The 20,236-nt window shown below is 42.6% G+C and overlaps 2 protein-coding genes across 2 annotated transcripts in view; both read left to right on the top strand.

The window, feature by feature from the left end:
* Positions 1 to 932: 932 nt before the first annotated feature.
* API5 (apoptosis inhibitor 5) lies at positions 933 to 18,052 on the top strand. The gene is made up of 14 exons (XM_033063193.1): positions 933 to 1,125; positions 4,647 to 4,808; positions 5,591 to 5,684; positions 6,593 to 6,658; positions 7,035 to 7,186; positions 8,513 to 8,719; positions 9,250 to 9,354; positions 10,031 to 10,120; positions 10,604 to 10,785; positions 12,061 to 12,154; positions 12,653 to 12,709; positions 13,776 to 13,852; positions 14,181 to 14,317; positions 15,888 to 18,052. The coding sequence occupies exons 1-14, from the start codon at positions 1,057 to 1,059 to the stop codon at positions 15,965 to 15,967; spliced, it is 1,572 nt and encodes a 523-aa protein (XP_032919084.1). The 5' UTR covers positions 933 to 1,056; the 3' UTR covers positions 15,968 to 18,052.
* A 1,469-nt stretch (positions 18,053 to 19,521) lies between these two features.
* The window catches only part of TTC17 (tetratricopeptide repeat domain 17), a 56,006-nt gene continuing 55,291 nt past the window's right edge, over positions 19,522 to 20,236 (top strand). The window contains exon 1 of the mRNA XM_033062609.1: positions 19,522 to 19,737. Within this exon, the coding sequence (XP_032918500.1) occupies positions 19,522 to 19,737 (216 nt within the window). The remainder of the gene's footprint in view (positions 19,738 to 20,236) is intronic.

Genomic DNA, 20,236 nt, shown 5'->3' with positions numbered 1-20,236 from the left:
CAGACCCCATCACAGTGTGCAGGAACGACATGACTCCACCAGGGGGTAGGTAAAGGCACTGGGCCTCAACTCAAGGAAGGGGAGAAAGGTGACTGATGCTGCCACTGCTGCCACTGGCTGAAACACTGAATTGAGGAAGAATGGAAGAAGGTAAATGATTGATGCTGCTGTACATCCCTGCTGCATGCGGTCTACTGGCATGGACCCTGGAGACAGGCTGGAGCTTCAAATGCCTCCAACAGCATCCTTCATGCTGCTGGGAAGGATGTTTAGGAAAAGTCCCGCACTTTGTTTAGCTCAGCCTCAGATTCACGTAAGGGGACTCTTCTCATTTTAAGTGCCTGTGAAATTTGCAGGATGCTAAGGCATATTGAGATATGAAAAAAACATTGCTACAGCCTTAAAACTTTTGCCACAATTTGTATTTGGTGATTAGAATCTAATAAACACATGCTGCCTTCATTGGCATGAGTTGAAGATACTTGGGTTTCTGGAATTAGGGAGCATCTTCCTCTGTAGGAAAAGATGCAAGCCACCAAATGACAGGAAATCAGTCTCGTCTCCTACTAGGAGCTCAGCGTGCAACAGGCACTTCCCGAGAATCTTCCATTGTAGTTAGGGATACAGAAACAAGGCGCTGGGGGAAAGCATCAATCAAAGGAAGGAGGAAAGTGAAGAAGAGCCCGGAGGGGAGGGGGGGAAAAAAGCCCTGCAAGAGGTGAAGGCCATGGCGCATCTCCGAGCACAAGAACGCATCGCCGGGCCGCGCCTGTGGCGGGCGGAGCGGATGGCGCAGGGCCGGGCGCTGGGGCCGGGCGCTGCCGAGCGCGGCGCGTTGGGCGCGGTGCCGCCCCCGCCCCCGGCGCCCCGGCTCCGGCCCTGCCGTGCCACCGCCCACCGCCAGGCGGGGCGCGCGGGCGGCGGCGCGCGGCCGCTCTGGGACTGGCGCCTCGCTGGTGCTGACGACGCGGCCTGAGCGGGAGCGGCGGCCGGAGCGGCGGCGTCGTCAGTGGCGGATTCCGTGTTTCGGCGGCTCTGCCCCTTCTCCGCCGCGCCATGCCCACCGTGGAGGAGCTCTACCGCAACTACGGCATCCTGGCGGATGCCACGGAGACGGCGGGCCAGGTGCGGTGTGGCTGCGGCCTACAAGGCCTCGCTAGGCCTCGGGCTTGCGTAGCGCCGCGGCGGGGCGGGCCGGCCGGCCGGGGTGCCGTCAGAGAGGCTGCTCGGCAAGCGCACAGCCGGGCCTGTGCTCGGTGTGGGTTTCTGAGCCCGCGGGTGGAAATGAGAGCGCGCCCGCGAATCTGCAAGGAGCGCTGCAGCTCCCGTCGCTTTTGCAGCATCCGCGTTGTGTCGGCAGCTCTCTTTCGCATGCGGCGTCGCAGATGTTAACCGGTTCTTAGCTGGAGTCAGGCTATTTTTTGCGAGGGGGTGGGGAGTTTCGCCTGGCGAATTCAGGCCTTGGAGTCTTTGACACCACACTTGCAGATCCTGCGCACTTGCAGATCTGGAGGACGTCTGGCAGGCTGTCCTGCTAAAGGGCTTGCTCAGGGAAGGTGAAGTCTGTTACGGTTTGAAAGCTGCCTGTAGCCCTTTGATGTTTCCTTCCTTGAGGCAAGAACCTAATGTCAGCCCTCACGACTGAAGATTTTTTTTCTGTAAAGTCTTGGCAAGATCTGCCATTTCTTTTATACTAATACTGGATTATTCAGTAGAATTACTGGCTATTAGGATATTGCTTAGAATATTACCAATAGAAAAAGTTACGGTTAGGTACAAGTCGTTTTGGAATTGCATTAGTCCCTCATTTTCCCAAATGGCCCCCTGAAAAAGCAAAAGGTACTTTTTTATTTTTCTTTTGATCATAATGTCAATGAGGAGGAAAGTAGTTTTGCCATATCTGTATCTAAGCACGAATTTTAAAGTAAACGAGATGCAGCTATACAGGGGCGCTTAGAAAGTTCTTTAAGAGAACAAATAATTTGGTGGTGATTGGGAGAAGGGGGATGTTGAAGGGTTTTTTAGTTCAGGTCTGTTCAGTTTGCTTGTGTGGTTATGCCCTAGTGAAATAAAGCATCCTTGCAGACAGTCCAACAAAAACATCACCTCAGAACCAAAAACAAAGTGCAGACAAAATGTAGGGGACTACAGGGAGAGGTGCAGAGTAAAACATGCTGTTACCTTGCCACTTCAGAAATGCACACTTCATATCCCTTTGATTCTTGTGAGTAGCTTTTGTGAGGAAGAAATGACCATCTTAGGTAGAGCAAACTTTAGCATAGTTAAGAAATGCAACCTGTGACAGGGTAGGTGTGTAAGAACCTCTGAGGGTAAGTATAGAACAGTGATTCCTGAAACACTCCCCAGCTTTGCCCCGCTCCAGCTTTTGGGTTCCCAGAGCCCGAGGAAGTGTCTCTGCATCGAGCATAGCTCATGAGGTTATTCTTCAGTGAGCTTTTCTGATGCTTTGTTGAACTGAATGTGCTTCTGGCATATAAAGGTTCTGTGCTAGAAAGTTTCATTGTTTTGTTAATCTTTGTGAAGGAGTTACCTCTTTGAATTTGTCATTTTATAATCTTAGTTGGTGACTTCAATTTCTGCATTCTTAGAAGTTATGAGTAATTGTTTCTTGTTCATCCATTTTATCCCACTTAGTGCTTTATTATCTCTTAACAACATTATGAATATGATCTCTTACTGCAAAAAGTCATGGTCACCCTGTCTCAAATAAAGAAACATTGAGCATGGGCATGGGGACTACCTGAAGTTATGACATCAAGAGAAGCAGTTTAAAAGTCTTGGAAGTACTGAGCTTGTGAAAGAGTGTTTCAGTTGAGAAAGGGGCTCGGGTGTGAGGTGTCCACAAGTGGAATGAAGGTGAGAAGTTGAAAAAAACTATGAGGAAGCTGGCTGACAATAAAGAGGAAGATAAACATTTCTTCATAATGCATTGTGAAACTTGTCACAGGGCACTGTAGGGTATGAATTGGCTCAAGAACTAACCTAGAGAAGCTAATGGATGATTGGTCATTAACAGTTACTAAAAACAAAGGTCTGTCTCCAGGTTAGGACACTCCTTTGTTACAACTGGGAAGGGACTGCACAAAACAGAAGGATCACACGGCTTCTGTAGTTGCCTGTGATTTTTCTAGAGCATTCCATGCTGCCAGGTGCAGGTAAAACAAACTCCTGTCTGAACTGTATAATGCCTACGTGGTAGGAATAATTAGCATGCAGGAACACAAATGCAGGGAACACAGGCTACTCTGTTCCATTGCTGTGTGAATGCTTTTTCATATGTATTAAGTTTTATGTTGCGTGTTGTACAACAGAACTTGTTCTTAACGTGCAGCCTGAGAACGCATGTCTGTAATGATGTGTGTTTTCTTTGCTAGTTTGTGCTGGCTCATTCCTGCCTTTGCTGCTGAGTGCACTGCATTGGCCCAGCTACAGAGTGAACTGGGTGGTGATGTGGTTCAGCTGAAAGACAAATGATTCTTTTACTGCTTATTTTTCATCCAGATCTGTATCCTGCTCCAGTTCAGATTCTGGCAACACAGAGCTATCAACAGGCAGTAGGCAGTGCTTCAGGAGCATGGGCACTAAATTTTAAAATGCAGCTTGCTTTAGAGGGCGTTAATGCAATGTACTGCTTTGTAAATTAGTATCTGTACTTGCTATGGGACAACTTTTATGTGGAGTAGTGGTGATGATATATGTGGCTCTGGGAAATTTAATGTAAATAAAGCAAAGAAAGTGTCCTGTGCTGTCAGGGCTGCTGTTCAAAGCAGGATAAGCTGCTTTAAGCATTGTTTTTCACAACCAAGAGGAAAATTAGTCTTAGAAGGTCCTGATTTCCACTAGTATCCCAATAATGCTGACTTCTATTTCACAAACACACAGTTAACCACAACAAAGACTTCAATTAATTAAGTTTCAGTCCTGCAGGCACAGAATCAGAAGCACCTGTGTGATTCTAGTTGGAGCAGCTATATAATATTTTACTGTTGCTGGAGTGTTTATTCCTGTATTTGGAATATATGTTTCCATATTTTAAACTGGAAGTTTCTGGGATTTTGTTTTTAATCTAGTTTCCCTTAACCACTCTTTCAAGCACTATATTTCATCCCAACTACCTGAATAAATACCAGAGATTCCAGGAGAAGTTAACTACCTGAATAGATGCCAGAGATACTTTAGCACCATATATGTTAACAAGAATTCATGATCCACTGCAGTGGCACAGTTGCTGGGAAAGGTAATCTTTACTTCAAAGACAATACATGAGTATACAAAAGGCAGAAGCTCCTTGAAAAATTGGCCAAGTTCAGTGGTAGTGATCATAGAATTCCTGGCACTAATCTAACCACAGTGCACAAGAGGTGTTACCCTTAGGGCCAGTAGCTGGAGTGGTACACACTTGAACAGACAGGATCAAGAATAACAGTAAAAACCAGACACCAGAGACAAATATTACCAAATTGCCATGGTTATATCAGTCTAAGAGAAAAATATATTCCTTTCTAACAAGGTTGTATAATATAGTTGACTTAAATAGTTTAGGAGAACGGGAGAAAAAAGTCCTTCCTTGTCTTGAGAATAACCCAGGATTTTTCCATTTATGTATTCTGGTTTTGTTCTTTCAGCATAAAGATGCCTACCAGGTGATCTTGGATGGTGTGAAAGGAGGTGCCAAGGAGAAGAGACTTGCAGCCCAGTTTATTCCTAAATTCTTCAAGCATTTTCCTGAGCTAGCTGACTCAGCTATCAATGCCCAGTTGGACCTCTGTGAGGATGAAGATGTTTCTGTAAGAATAAGAACCTTGTAGCAAGTTGATACTTTGAATTTATATTTTGCTATTGTTGCCTCATTTTGTGTAATGGGCTGTGTCTTTTGGGAAGGGAGGGTTGGTCTTTGGAAAACAAAAATTTAATTGTATTCTTGCATTTAATTCATTTTGCTTGGGAAGATGCATCAGTTTTCATTTCTCTTTTTTAGCTCCCACTGATCAAAGGAATAGCTCTGTAGAAAGAAACTTACAGTTTATTTGAATAGCATTTACATATTTTCCTATCAAAAGGCACTTCGTGGTAATTGGTTCTGATAAATACTGCTGGGAGACAGAATCTGGTTTGCACCTGAGAACCACAGGGGTGTGATTCTGACTGTTATGCTTCTTGAGATGCTTCATGCTGCTTCTGTGGTGCTGGTAGAAGCTGTACCTTTGAAGTATCTCTGTCTATCGGGTCTTAAGGGATTTGGACAGATCATTCAAGGATTTTTTTCAGTGTTGGGAACAAAACCTAGAGTTTATCCCTGCCACGTGCACAACTGTAGAACTGTCCATCCTGCTAGCAAATAAAACTCCTTAATAGCACATATTTCAGCCTTTATTTTGTTGATCATATGAATGATTTTGTGAACAGAAGTGCTGTTTGAATTTGATTTTTCTCCAGTCCTGCCTAGATCTAAAAAAAAAAATGCATTATTTTCTTCATACATATGTCAAAATAGGGGGATTTGGGGTGTTATGTAATTCCTGGAATTTTAAAAAGTTTTTAATTTCTATGTTATTGGCAATTTTAACAGATCCGGCGACAAGCAATCAAGGAACTGCCTCAGTTTGCCACTGGAGATAATCTTCCTCGGGTAGCAGACATACTGACCCAGCTTCTGCAGTCAGGTGGGAGACACATGCTGCCTGATCTCCTCATGGCACACCTAAATATGTATATAGTTTTGGTTCTGTAAAACATTTTCCATTGATTCATAATTTTCTCCTGCTTTATATTTATATGCTGTATAGTTAGACTGCTGGTTCTGCTGAAAGGTCACTAGTTATTCTAATCTAAACTGAAAATATTTCTTTTAAGTAAAACAGTTTTTTTTTTTTTAATTTGAGTTCTCTGAAAGCATGAACTGCAGCAAATTGCTTTCTGGAAAAAGAGTTACTGATTTTTTGATCCAGTTTCTAGAACCTGAAAAAGCCTAAGGGCATTTTGCTCCATACAGTTGCGTTTTTGGTGCAAAATAAATACTTTGGGGTAAAGTCCAAATTTAATATGCATTTAACCTCAGTAAGTTATAAAGTGCTAAATATTACTTGTTCAGGCTTCCATTAAAACTACATGATTAAGACTCTAGGCTTCTCAGTAGATAGGTTTGGGTTTTTTGAGATTTGCACGTGTCTCCATTTAGTTTAGGAGAGAAATAGTTCCTGCCACATAGAATTAAGAGTTTAAAAATAACTAACTATGTATTTTACATCAATTAAGTGAAAGTTAGCTTGTTTATTAAAATAAATAAATATATAGATTAATAACTTCCCTTCAAGTTTTCAGTCCTATCAAGTTTTAAGGTTTAGTTTTGGCAGGGGGACTAAAGTGAGAAATAGCTTTTTTTTTTTGCTTCCAATTTCCATAATCATGGCTTTGAACTTCCTCAGTCTAATCGTTTTTAAAAATACACATTATGTTGTTTATAGCTAAATGCTGAGGATAGAATTCTTCTTGTGCAGTATTAGCAATCTTGTTTTTCTGCTCTTACCTTTCCATTTCAAGTGTATGTGTATTAATTTTTTTTACTTTCCAGATGATTCTGCAGAATTCAATTTGGTGAACAATGCCTTGCTCAGTATATTTAAGATGGATGCTAAAGGTAAATGACATGTTTTTCTATACATGGCTTTTATTAATACTTCCCAGTTTGTAGTAGGATGAGAACAGGACTCAATTTTGTGTCTTCTTAGTATAGTGCAAAAGTGAGACACACACTAATTGTTAAGTTTTGCAAACAGTACTGAACTTAACAGTTGTGAATCTGAATTATGCTGACTAATAAAAGAGTGAGGATTTTTATGTCAAGATACGTGAAGATTGTCATTTTTAAGCAGTTTAAAGCACTTATATTAAAATGTGTAATGGAATCTTAAGAGGGAACTTCTTTCTGCATAAAAAGTCCAGGCAGGTTTTTATGATCCAGACTACCATAACTTCTAAAATAATTTGTGTAACCTGATTTATTCTCCGTTCAGGAACTTTGGGAGGTTTATTCAGTCAAATTCTTCAGGGAGAGGATATTGTGAGAGAGAGAGCCATTAAGTTCCTTTCTACAAAACTGAAAACCTTACCAGAGGAAGTTATGACAAAGGAGGTGGAAGAGTTCATATTGACTGAATCAAAGAAGGTGAGTGTTTGATTTCAGTTCAAACTCAGGTATTGTTCAACCATCCCTTATCATTGGTGTTGCTTTGGAGGTCTGTTTGAGCATTGTACAAACATGATCTTGTACTTACCTGTTGTGATATACTCCAAAGTTTGCAACATTTTTTTGTGGTAACATTAAAGTCATGGCTCTCCTCATTTTATAAGAGTGACTTTGGTTAGAATTGGACCCAATCATTCATATTGGAAAGGATCTTTGAGAGATTGATCTGCTCAGTGAATCATGCTCAGCTGAATTCTGATCAGACTTCTTGGTGTTTTTTCCAGTTGGGTTTAGAAAACCTCTAATGAAGGAGAGTTCCTGTACTGTCTGGGCAACCAGCTTCAATGTTCAATTGACCTCAACAGAATTTTCTTTTCACTCTATCCAGTTGAAACCTCCCGTTTTAGTTTTGTATCCTTGTTTCATTCTGACCATGTCCACCTCATCAAAGAATCTGGCTGCTGTGGGTGGTGTCTTGCTCTGAAGTGTTGGAAGATTAGTTAGTTTGCCACACCCACATACAGCTCTCTTCCTTTAGGCTGGAAAAACCTGATTGCTTTAGGTTCTTCTCACAGTTCATGTGCTCTAGACACAGATCACCTTGTTGATTTGCCTTCCTAAAGCTTATCAAGCACTTCCTCATGCTGGAGAGCCCAACAACAGGTGCAGTATTCCAGATTTGGTCAGATGAGGGCCCGGCCAAGGACCTGTCAATCCTCTGTCCCTTTGTTTCCCTTAGTCTGTGCTCTTGTCCTTAGCTCAGAGCATTGCTTGTCACCCAAGGAATGGTGCTGTCACTTGTGTTTAGCCTGCTGCCCCCCAGAACCCTCAATGTTCTCAGCAGAGCAGTTCCCCAGCAGTCAGTCAGTCCCCAGCATGTACTGATGCAGGGAAGTTGGTTCATCCCAGGTGCAGGACTTGGCATTTGTCTTTGTGGAATCTTACAAGATTTCCGTGCATTCCCTTAGCTGAGAAAGATGCAAAAAGTTTTAAAACAACCAGTAATGAGTAGATACTTGTTTACCATTTATTCTGCCTGAAACATTTAATTTTTGTTAGATAAAAGTTTGTTCTTAAGTTTAGAGTTGCAAAAACCTGTTTCATGTGCACATCTTGATGACTGTTGCATTAATTCGTAGGTGCATTCAATTATACTGAATGTTTTCATGTGTTCCTTCAAACTTGTGTCTTTTAATAACTAGATGCTAAACATTTGAATAGTTTACCTTTTCAAATCCAGTCGGTTTGATGTGGAGGTTTGCAAATTACCACCACAGAAATATGTTTTTCTCTTTTTCTGTTAAGGTTCTGGAAGATGTGACAGGCGAGGAATTTGTTCTGTTCATGAAAATATTGTCTGGATTAAAAAGCTTGCAGACAGTCAGTGGGAGGCAACAACTGGTGGAGCTGGTAGCCGAACAGGCTGACCTGGAGCAAACGTTCAATCCATCAGATACGGACTGTGTGGACAGACTTCTGCAGTGCACTCGGCAGGCAGTGCCATTGTTCTCTGTAAGTATTTGTTTGCTTTGTATGAGGAGTATTGAGGAAAGTTAATGGCTGGAGCTTGGCTTTGGTGTTCTCAATGATTATGTTTGAAACACCACAAATCAGTATTTCTCCACCTTTAACCTCTAATGTATCCAAGTGTTGGAAAACATCCATAAAGCCTCCAAATGCAAAGATACCTTGTGTTTTTGTCTTCTCAAATTTGAGATGTTACAGTGAATTATTAAAAGATTCTCACATTGTTTTGTATTAATTTGATTATTTCAAGTTTAGTGCCAGGCAATTGCAGCACTTAAAGGCCTATTCTTGGGTTGCGAGCATTCTTTTCAGCTGCTGTTGTGGACATCTTCTAAATTTAGGCTGCCTGCAAGGAGGTTTATGTCGTAGGACTAAGAGGGAAGTTTAATAAAGCTTTCAGGTACAGCTGTGAGGCAGGCATTTATGATGGGAGAAAAACATTTAGCTCCTTCAGACTCAAGAGTAACATGAATAATGTGTGATGGTTTGTTGGTGGTTTTTTTTGTTTTTTTCAGAAAAATGTTCATTCCACAAAATTTGTTACTTATTTCTGTGAGCATGTTCTACCAAACCTCAGTTCTTTGACTACTCTAGTGGAGGGTCTTGATATCCAGTTAGAGGTAAGCAAAAACTAAAACATCTTCCAAATAGTGAAAGATAACCATCCTAGATAAAGACAGCTATTTTAAAAATCACAAGCTCTTTGCTCAAGTAGTTTTCATTTCTTGGCTTATAGGAAAGGTAGCTGCACTAGAAAAAACATTTGCTCTATTGAGGCATGACTGAGCATTGCCTTTTAAAGCATATGTCATCTGTCCCAAGCTTTTGAAGCAAGATAGAATAAGTTGATCAGTATAATCATTTTTATATTACTCTCAATTTTTTAAGCACATAGCATTTACTGCAATTATGGTTGCATAGTTGGTACTAATTTAGCCTCCTAAGGGAGTGGCTGTCATTTTGTTTACCTTAATCAGTGCTACAGCTTCAGTTAGATCTCTGTGGCTCTCACTTGAAGGTGAGCTGCGCTGCAGATGTGGGAGATGAAGTTTTGTTTACTTGTTGACTAATACTTGTTGGGATTAGACATACAAACATGTGTTTCTCTTTACAGACAGGAAAAACAAATTAGGCATGTTCTTCCTTGTATTCCTTCCTGCTCTTTAGGAGGCGTGTAGCTGTAATAGCTGGCCTCTACTGTGCCAGCTGTAATGATGTGATAATTGATTTTAGGTTGAATATTAAGCTTGTGTATTTTCAGTTAACACACAAAAACCTGGCTATCCTTATGTGTAGGTTTTGAAGCTTCTTGCTGAAATGAGTTCATTTTGTGGTGATATGGAAAAGCTTGAATCAAATTTGAAGAAGTTGTTTGATAAATTACTGGTAAGACTAATTCAATTTTTATTCATGTAAAACACTAAGAAATTAAGTTTTCATCAAAACAAATTATTTTTATGTATTAATGTCTTTATCCTTTTTCTGAAGTGGCTATTTCAGAGACAGTCTTGTCCACTAGATAGAAAGTTGAACATAATTTTGCAATTTAAAGCCTTTGCAGATAGAGAGCTGTTACCTGAATAATGTTTTTAATCCAGTAACTCAAGTGTGTTTCTTCTTTTTAAATTTCATAGTCATCAGAGTCTCATGTTGATCTCATTAAATGCTGTACAGTTCTAAGCAAATTCAGCACTATTTCAGCAACATTGGTGCAGTACATTGTTACTTCCTGTGCTAGTAGTGCCGCCATAGTATTTCCTCTGAGTCGTCACAGAAGTGTAGGCAAACCATAAACCATCTGATTCAAACACTGAAAGAGCAGTCAGCATAAATGTTTCTCATACATTTGTTTTCCTTTCTGTTCTCCAGGAGTATATGCCCCTTCCTCCAGAGGAAGCAGAAAATGGGGAAAATGCTGGCAATGAAGAGCCCAAGTTGCAATTCAGTTATGTGGAGTGTTTATTGTATAGCTTCCATCAGCTGGGTCGAAAACTTCCAGACTTCCTCACAGCCAAGCTGAATGCAGAGAAATTGAAAGACTTCAAGATCAGGTAATGATTTAGAGGCAAGTGTTAATGTGTTAATGTTCTGTTACAAGGTCTTTGTTAAAAGGTGTTAGTGGAGTTCCCCAGGGCTCAGTACTGGGGCCTGTCCTGTTCACCATCTTTATCAATGATTTGCATGAGGAGATTGGCTGCATTCTCAGTAAGTTTGTGGGCAACACCAAGTTGTGTGGGAGTGTTGATCAGCTTGAAAGGTAGGAAGGCTCTGTAGAGGGTTTTAGACAGGGTGAATCAATGAGCTGAGGACAACTGCATGAGATTTAATGAAGTGAAGTGCTGGGTCCTGCAATTGGGTCACAACACCTCCATGTAGCACTGCAGCCTTGGGCCAGAGTGGCTTGAGAGCTGGTCAGCAGAAAGGGATTGGGGTGCTGGTTGACAGCCAGCTAGGTATGAGCCGGCAGTGTACCCAGGTGGCCAAGAAAGGCCAATGGTATCCAGACCTGTCTCAAGAATAACATGGCCTGCAGGACCAGGACAGTGTGGTCCCCCTGTATTCGGCATTGGTGAGGCCTCACCTCGAATATTATGTCCAGTTTTGGGACCATCCCTTCAAAAAGGACACTGAGGGGCTGGAGTGTGTCCAGTGGAGCTGAGGAAGGGTCTGGAGCACAAGTCTGATGAGGAGTGGCTGAGGGAGTAGGGGCTGTTTAGTCTGGAGAAAAGGAAGTTGGCAGGACTTCATTGCCCTCTACAATTGCCTGCCAGAGTTTGTAGTGAGGTGGGGGTCAGTCTCTTCTGCCATGTTTCAACTGAAAGGACAAGGAAATGGCCTTATGTTGCACCACGAGAGGGTCAGATTAGATACTAGAGAAAAAAGTTTTACTGAAAGAGTTCTTGGGCACTGGAATAAGTTGCCCAGGGAGGTAGTGGAAACACTGTCTCAGGAAGTGTTCCAGAGGCATCTGGATGTGGCACTTAGGGGTGTGGTTTAAGTGTGACAGTTGGACTAGCTGATTCCTGTAGGTTTCTTCTTTATAGTAATAGAATATATATTAACATATAATACATAGTATATATATTATATATAATGATATGTATATATATTATATTATAATAATATAACCTTTGTAATTCTCTGACTCAACAAAAAAGTGAATTATTATCTGGACACTACAGAAGCACAAATCAGAGTGATGGAAGGCTTATTTTGAGCATTTTTCCTGAAGGGGAAGAAACAAGATGACAGCTTCCCTTTGCTTATGCTTTTATTTCTACAGGGCTATGTAAATTTTACTAAGAGTTTGCTTTTAACTGTTTTAGGCTACAGTACTTTGCTCGAGGGTTGCAGGTGTATATTCGACAGCTTCGTCTGGCACTTCAAGGAAAAACAGGAGAAGCTTTGAAAACAGAGGAGGTAAGAATTGTTCAGGAATTCTGATTTTTCTAACTGAGCCTACTGAAAGAATCATTGGCACATATTAATAGGCTGCAGTAAGTTTTCAGTATGCAAATAGATTAAGGGAATAATGCTAACTTTATTGCAAGTGCCCGTTACCTTATGCTACATTTTGCAAGTGGAGATGATATAGTTTCGACTGTTAGCTGCTCTCTGCAGCCACATGTATTTGGTTTAATTGTGCTCTGTGCTTTGTTTTGAAGGGGAAGTTTTCATGTGTTGAGCAAAAAAAATTCCAGTGGGAACTACACTGGAACATTAAAAGCAGCTAGTTAGTATGAAACCACAAGAACCTTAAAAGCAGCTGTGATAAAAGCTTGGAAGTGTACACACCTTTTACTGTCATTGTTACTGTAGCAATTCACTAGGAAGAGCAGTCAGTTTAATGTTAGGACTTCATGAAACGAGGTTGGCATAAAGCTACTAGATGCTCAGTGGTGTCTATTTCTTTTACAGAACAAGATTAAAGTGGTTGCCTTGAAAATAACCAATAACATTAATGTTTTAATCAAGGTAAGTCCTCACATTATGAAGGATTAAATTCTCACAGAGAAGTAACCTCTGCAGAAGAAAGGAGTAGATTTAAACCGAGTTGTGTTGTGTTGTTGTTGTATTAGTTGATGGTAGCTAGCTCAGTTGGTGCGGCTTTACTTTTTCTGAAGAGAGGTGGATCTTGCTGATCCTGCAAGCAGCTTAGCTTTTGCTGCTACTGTTCTTGGGATAGGGTGTGGACACACTTTCCTAGAGCACTAGTCTCCAGGAAGTCTCAGGAAGAGACCACCTTGCTTCTTTAGGGGTCTTTGGGTTTTCTTGTCATTTCCCTTTCCTGCAGTGTCAGTGAGGAGTACAAAATAGTTCAAAGAGAAGCAAGGAGATGTAAAGGAGAGAGGAGGCAAAGCAAGCTCTGTACAGAACCTGTTTCTTCTGTACAGAACCTAAAAGAGATGGGCTGCAAAAAAGAGACTTCCATCTGGAGCCCGTGAAACAATTTTGATTTCTTCTAACCCCCTTTTACTCTTTCTTCACTCTCACTTTCAAACCACAAAAAACTTGGCCCACCATATTGAGAATCCTATCTTGTACCATCATAGGAATATCAGATGTCTTCCAGCAGGACCCACTGTAGTTCATTGTAAGATGCTTGATGTGCACAGACAAGGAGAGAAAGCCTCTACTTTCTCTGTAGATACCCCATTCCTTGTAGATGCCCCCTTCCTCATTCAAGGCTGGATTAGACTGGGGCCTGAGCAACCTGATCTAGTGGAAGATGTCCCTGCTCATTGCAGGGTCATTGAAGTAGACAGTATTTGAACATCCCTTCCAGCCCAAACTAGTCTATGATTCTGTATTTGGTCAGTGTCAGACACTATTCTGCTAAGATAAATCCTACTTGAATTTCCTAGTAAAGGCAGCCAGATAAGGCCATAAGTTACTGCCTTGTCTCTCTGCTATAGGACTAAAGGATTTTAAATTATTGGGAAGTAGTGGTTATTCTGAGTCTCAGTAAGTAGCTACAATTTTGAAGTGCAATCAACATGATTTTAACTGTAGAATAAACTGTCCAATTCTGCCTCCACAGGATCTCTTCCACATTCCTCCTTCTTACAAAAGTACAGTTACATTGTCCTGGAAGCCAGTGCAGAAGGCAGATGCAAGGTAAGAGTTCTTCATACAATAAAAGCAATCAGTAAGGTTTGTTTTGTAAACAGTAAAAATTAACCTTCCTAGCTGTGTCTGTACAATACAGACAGCATGTGAGCTAAAAGTTTCACATCGAAAATAACACCATCCTGTGGCTGTGGAGAGATGCTCTTAATCTTGTTTTAGGGATACTAAAGACTGAATCAACTGGACGGTCTTTTGAGATAGTAGCATTTTCATTAGCTGCTGCTGGCTTGCAGTGATTAATTTTTGTGGCTGAACTACTATTACTGTACTTGTCACCACAGGGGTGTAATGATATGTTTTTGTTTTCTTCTGTCAGTCAAAAAAGAGCAAGTGAAGATACAACCTCAAGTTCACCCCCAAAGAAAGCTTCAGCAGGACCAAAAAGGGATGCCAGGCAAATATATAATCCTCCCAGTGGAAAATACAGCAGTAACCTGGGTAGTTTTTCTTATGGTAAGTTAGGCAGTGTGGAAAAACTTTGTCAAGTGACAGTTGTGTCTTGGGCTGGGGCGAATAGATACCACATTTGTGGAAGATCAAATTGTGCTGTCATGAATTTTTGTTTGTGGTGGCCTCTTCCTCACTGTTGATATGTTGCAGTGTTTGAATGTTACCAGCCTGTGATTTACGTCATTTGCAAGTTAGTTTTAGTAGTGGTTTAATACCAAGAGTTAGTAGTTGAATTGTTGTGTTGTCTGTTACAACACACAGTGCACCAATTTCCCATTGAACAGGCCGGTTGCAGCAAGTGGCAGAGCTGGGTCACCTCCTGTCATACGACTGGACCTGTGCTGCGTTCCTATTACAGCCACTGCTAATGTTGCAGACCTGACCCAGAAGTTCTGGGAATTGCCAGGTTCACTGTGCATGCACACAGTTATATCCTCATATCCTCCTCACATTGAATCTCTCCTTCTGTGAGTCATATTTTTGTGTGAAGCACAAGGCTGATGAGTAGGCCTGGCAATGGCAGCAGCCCATTCCTGTGTGCCTGTAGGCACTTACCTCTGGCAGGTAAAGAGTCTGCTATGAAAAATTGTCACCTACACCCATGGGTTGAAAAACTTACACAAAGCATTGCCAGATATATAAAGCAAAGAGAAGAGATAACACCATCTGCAAATTTCTTATTCTAGACTTCAGGTGACACACCTGTGTCTTTTAAGATAAGATTGTAATCCTGCAGGTCTAAAGACTGGGAGGCTTTCAACCAGGAATGTTTTATTGCTTGCTACTGTTTCTTGTTAGTGAGATGCTTCAGCCTCGTCAGTCAGCTTCTGATTTCTGTAGCCTTTAAAACCAACATGCAGTTCTATCTGTAGATTAATATAAGCTGTATTTTAAGACTGTACATGAAGAGAAGTCATGAAAGGCAAATGAGAGTTTGGTACATTTTCAAACAAATCCAAAGAAACTGTATAAACTATTAAGGTTTGTGGTGTTGGGGATTTTTTTGCTGGATTTGTTCTTGAAGAGAAACACTTTCTGCAGTATACAAATAGTTTGTGTGGTATCCATCTCTAGCTGGGATTTATAATTGAATGATGATACCAGCCCCAGAAAAAAGAATAATATGCTGGTGATAACTTAATGTTAAGGATAGGAAAGGACAGATAGAAAGACAAAGTTCTGGTTTTCCATCGTTTTATAAAATCACAAGTAGCAAGTTAGACTGACGCCTCAAGATTGTGTTATTGGACAGGACAAAGAGCTAGGCAGCCAGTTTTCAATTCTGTGGTGATGGATTGGCCCAAGTATAGTTCTAAATGACAGGGACAGTTATGTATCACAGTATTAGTATGCAGAAAGACTTTGCTTAATTTAGATGGGCTTGTTATCCTGACCTCCTTTTAAAATTAGTGGGGTCCATTTTCATCAGAAAATACCTCAGCAATCTCATGGTCCATAAGCAGGCATAGCCTGAGAGACTGAAGTTACCCTTCAGTACTTCCAGATCCTGCTATTCAGTTTGGCTCTGTATACAGCATAAAACGTGCCTGAAAAGTTTTGACTCTTATTTCAGAGCAAAGAGGCGGTTTCCGGGGTGGACGAGGAAGAGGCTGGGGAGGACGTGGCAATCGCAGCCGAGGAAGAATCTACTGAGGAGACTGCTAAATCTTCCATGCCCCTGAAGGGCTAAAGTGAAAGTGCTACTCAGCACGTTTGCTTGGAGCATTGTTTTCTTCAAGGACTGCCTTCCATTGAGACTGACTTAAATGTTCTTTATACCTTTATATGTATGATCTACTTTTCTAACGGACTACAACTTGTCCATAGTGAAACTACAGCTGTATTTTTGGATGCTTACAGTCAGCAGTTCTGGGTTCTTACTTTTGAAGTGTCTTCAGGATTCAAAATTGGAAAAGAGCATAGATGTTTCATCAAAAGCTGCATCTTGACAATTTGTATATTAACCTAAAAGTCAGCTACTGCATAACTGAAACTATATAATTGAGTTTATGTATTAAGCAACGGACAGGAAAGGCATGACAACAGAGATATGTGTTAGATAAGCTTAGCAGCTGAAGTAATCCTTTCCTCATCTGTAACCATATTTTGCAATATGTGGAGAAGAGTACCATTGTTAAATTTGCTTTGATTTAGTTTCTTTAGTTGAATTGAATGAAATACATGCTGTTTTTTTAAAGTTTGCAACATGGCTGGAAATCTGTTCTGCTTGTAGCATGAAGCAATCTTTTTACTTAGAGATGTGGAGAACGTGGCATTTTTTGGTTTGCACATCTTACTCTTCTCCGTGCATTGTAATACAAAAGTGATGTTTTGAAGATTATTTTTAATGTTTAATATGAATATGTGCATTAGTTATGCTGTGAAATCTCAGTAAATGAATAGCATAAAAAACCAAAACAATAAATGACAAATTATTTCAGGAATGGGTAAAGACTGATGCAGTGATTAAGCTTCATAGGCTGGAGCTGGACCATAGGAGTTTCTGGCTCTTTTCTGTTTTATGGAGATTTCTGGATTAGATGGCACTTGAGGGTGGGTTGGTTGGTTGGTTTTTCTTGTTTTGTGATTTTTGTGTGTGTGTGTTTTTGTTCTTTTTTTTAACCAATAGTTGCATTTAAAAATATATAAATAAAATTGTATTTTGGGTAACATTGAAAAATTCCAGCTACATAGTTCAATTCAGGTGGAAAAGTTAACAATTCCATGCTATTTTTTTCCATGGCAACTTGACATTTTTATTTATTGGTGTGCACCCAGAAAATACAATGTAAGAGCACAATGTTTTGTTTTTTTTTATTCTCACCACTCAAAATTTTAACTTCTCAGGTCATTCAACATTGTAAAGGAATTAGTATATAGTAAAAAGAAGTCACAACAGAAAAATAATTTTAATTAAGTGTTCCAGAGCATGTTAATGTAAAATACCTTAGGCTTTAGGAGACTGAATAATACTTATCCCCCTTTTTTTTTTGTTCAGCAATATCCACAGAAGGTGATGTTTCCCCACCCTAGTTCCATTTGTATTTGCTTGTGAATCTGACTCAGGTGTTTTCATTAACACTCTTTGATATTTATCACTACAATCAGAAGGCCAGAATAATAAAATTATGTCAAAGTTAGAGATATTGTTAATGATGCTAAATTCAAATTTAATTCTGTTTTTGCTTAACTCTGGAACAGTAGGTAGGAAACTTTGGACATTCCAGAACATATGAGCTGACTTTGTATTTCTCATTACATGCCAGCCGCTAAACTCTGATTTGGCATTAAAACCATGAAACTTGGCTAAAAGCTTTGAAGGAGAAATTTGAGAGGTCAAAATGTGACTCTGAAAATAGGCACTAGATATGTAATCGGCTTCTTTTGGGACGGAAAAAAAAAGGAAAAATGAAAGACATTTTGCACTTGCTGCTGTAATTGGTATTTTGAGGGGATTTAATAATGTAATCCCAAAGCCTAAACATAGCTTGTATTTAGACTAGTAACTAGGTACTAGCAGCTTCTTTTCTCACTGAATTTTGAGTGAGTTTTTGTGTGACTCCTGTATTTCAGAGGTGATGTGCAAAGTTCTTGTGGCCTCAAAAGTAGTTAGATTATTTTTTCCCAATTTCCTATCTAATTTTAACACAGTGAGTTCTTGTGGAAACACCTGTTTACCATCTTGTTGAATTGTAAATGTTCCCTTACAGCTTTGGAATAAATTCATTTTGTAATTTTGTTTGGCTCATTGCTTCACAGTTACTCTGCAGCATGTCACTTCAGTAAAAGAGGTTCTGTGGTGCCTTTTTGTTGTAGTTGAGTTACTCCTTAGATTGCTGTAGATGCAGAAAGCTGTTTACCACAAAGGAATAATAAGACTGCATTAACTGTTTCCAATTTTAAGTAATTCAGCTTTCAAATGCAGAATTTTGATGAGGAATTTAAATATTCAGCAAAAGCTGCGTGTTACACATCTTCTTTGGAAATTCGGTGAAACGGAGTCAGTCATTGTCTTACTCAAACTCCTCGATGTTGACAGTGCGATACAGTTTGTTAGTACCTTATGAGATACAAACAATTTGATGGGTGAGGGTGGGGGTGTTGAAGTCTTTGACATAGGTCCTAATGTCTCTCCTAACTTTGGGCAGCAGGTTCATCTCAGAGCCAGACAAGGGTCTGCACAGCCTGGGTTTCTGAGCTTTGGGGTGAAATGGTAGGTTCAAGGGGGGAATATGTGGTAGGGAGTTCAGGAAGGCTGTGCCTTCCCTGTACCTCAGCCAGTGGGGAAAGGAAGAGGGCAACATGCGGCCGGGAGCTCAGATAAAAGGAGGCTGTGCCCTCCAAAACCCCGAGAGAGAAAACCCTGCGGGAGTCTGCCCCAGTGGACTCTCTCCCTTTATTTGAATAAAGTTGCAGGACTCCTCTGTCTCCTTTTTGGACATAAACCTCTGGGTTTTCCTAACACGATAGAGCAAGAGCCATTTGGAAGGGCAGCCTAGGGGGTTTTGTGCAATCTGTAATACGCCTGATTTGAAAACTGGCAGCAGTAATGGACTATCGTACTTGTGCGGTATTTTCTCTAGGCTGGTAGAAACCAAATTGCTTGAACCACTGACATACCATTTGTAAACTTGTTCTCGTTTCATTCTACTTAATGAGTTTGAGTTGCGAGCAAATCATGCAGTTTTAATAGGAGCTGGGAAGTTTGATGTTCCCAAGAAGCAGGACTGCAGAAAGATCGAACAGAAAAAATTTGAAGTGAGTATGCATGGCTGCAGGTACGCCTTGGTTTACGCTGGGCACAAACTCGTCCCCTCGAGCCGTCGTGGTAAATATTCCAGTGTGCCCCGGACAAAAATTACGTCCTTTAAATTGAAGTGTTCGGCCTGTCGCTCCACGGCGCTTGTTGGCACTTAACGCCGGCCTTGTGCTCGGGACAGCGGCTCCGCCGTTACGGCGGCTGCCAGGGTGCAGGAAGGCGCCCTTAGCCGGAGCCGCTCCCTGCGCGGGGCGGTCGGTGCCCGGTGCCATAACGGTGCTCCAGGGCCGTGCCCCGCTGCTGTGCCAACCCTCGGGCCGGGACTGCCTCGGGGCTGCTCTGGCCGCCAGCGCCCGGCGCCGCCTGGGGCCCCGGCTCCGGCCCGCCCCCGCCCCACCCCCCGGCGCGGCCTCACCGGCCCGAGCGCGCGGCACCGCCCGCTCCCAAAATGGCGGCGGCGGCCGTTCCGCTTCCGGGGGGTGCGAGCAGGCCGGGATTGGGGAAGATGGCGGCGGCTGGAGCGTCCGGGCGGGGCGGGCTGGGGCGGGTATGGGTCTTCTCCGGCTGGGCCCTGGGCCTGTGCTCGCTGCTGGCTTCGGGGACGCGGCCCGCCGCTGCCACCACCCACTGGGTGGTCACCGAGGACGGGAAGATCCAGCAGCAGGTGAGCGGCCCGAGGGACGCGGGGCGCTGCCCACCGGGCTGCGGAGGCGCGGAGAGCCCCTGTCCGTGCCGCCGCTCACCCACAGCCGCGGTCTGCCCCGAGCTGTGCGGCACGGGGCACCTCGGCCCGCCGGAATGCCCCGCCTGTTCCCGCAGCCGCTGCAGCAGCCGGGCGGCGGTGCCGGTCGCTCCCGCGGCCCCGGCACGGGGGTCTCCCGCGGCGAGCTGGCGTCGCTTGTGAAACGTGGCTTGCATCCGCCGGAGCCCCGGGGCGAGGCAACGGGGAGGAGGGGGGCTCGGTGGGTCGGGGCGAGCCGAGGATGGATTTCGGCTGGAACTCTGTTGGGCGCAGCGGTTCCTGCTTAGGGGCCGCTCCCGGGAACCTCCGGCACGAGGCCGGGTCCCGCTTTGGTGGCGAAAGCAGCGGTACCGCGGCCCGGCCCGCAGCCGGGAGCCGAGCGGGGCCGGCCCGGGCACCCCCGGGGGAGGAGATGTCAGTG

This window comes from Catharus ustulatus, chromosome 6 (genome assembly GCF_009819885.2).
Source record: "Catharus ustulatus isolate bCatUst1 chromosome 6, bCatUst1.pri.v2, whole genome shotgun sequence".
Classification (NCBI taxonomy): Eukaryota; Metazoa; Chordata; class Aves; order Passeriformes; family Turdidae; genus Catharus; species Catharus ustulatus.
The sequence above is the reverse complement of the archived record's forward strand: the minus strand, read 5'-3'. Positions and strand labels throughout refer to the sequence as shown.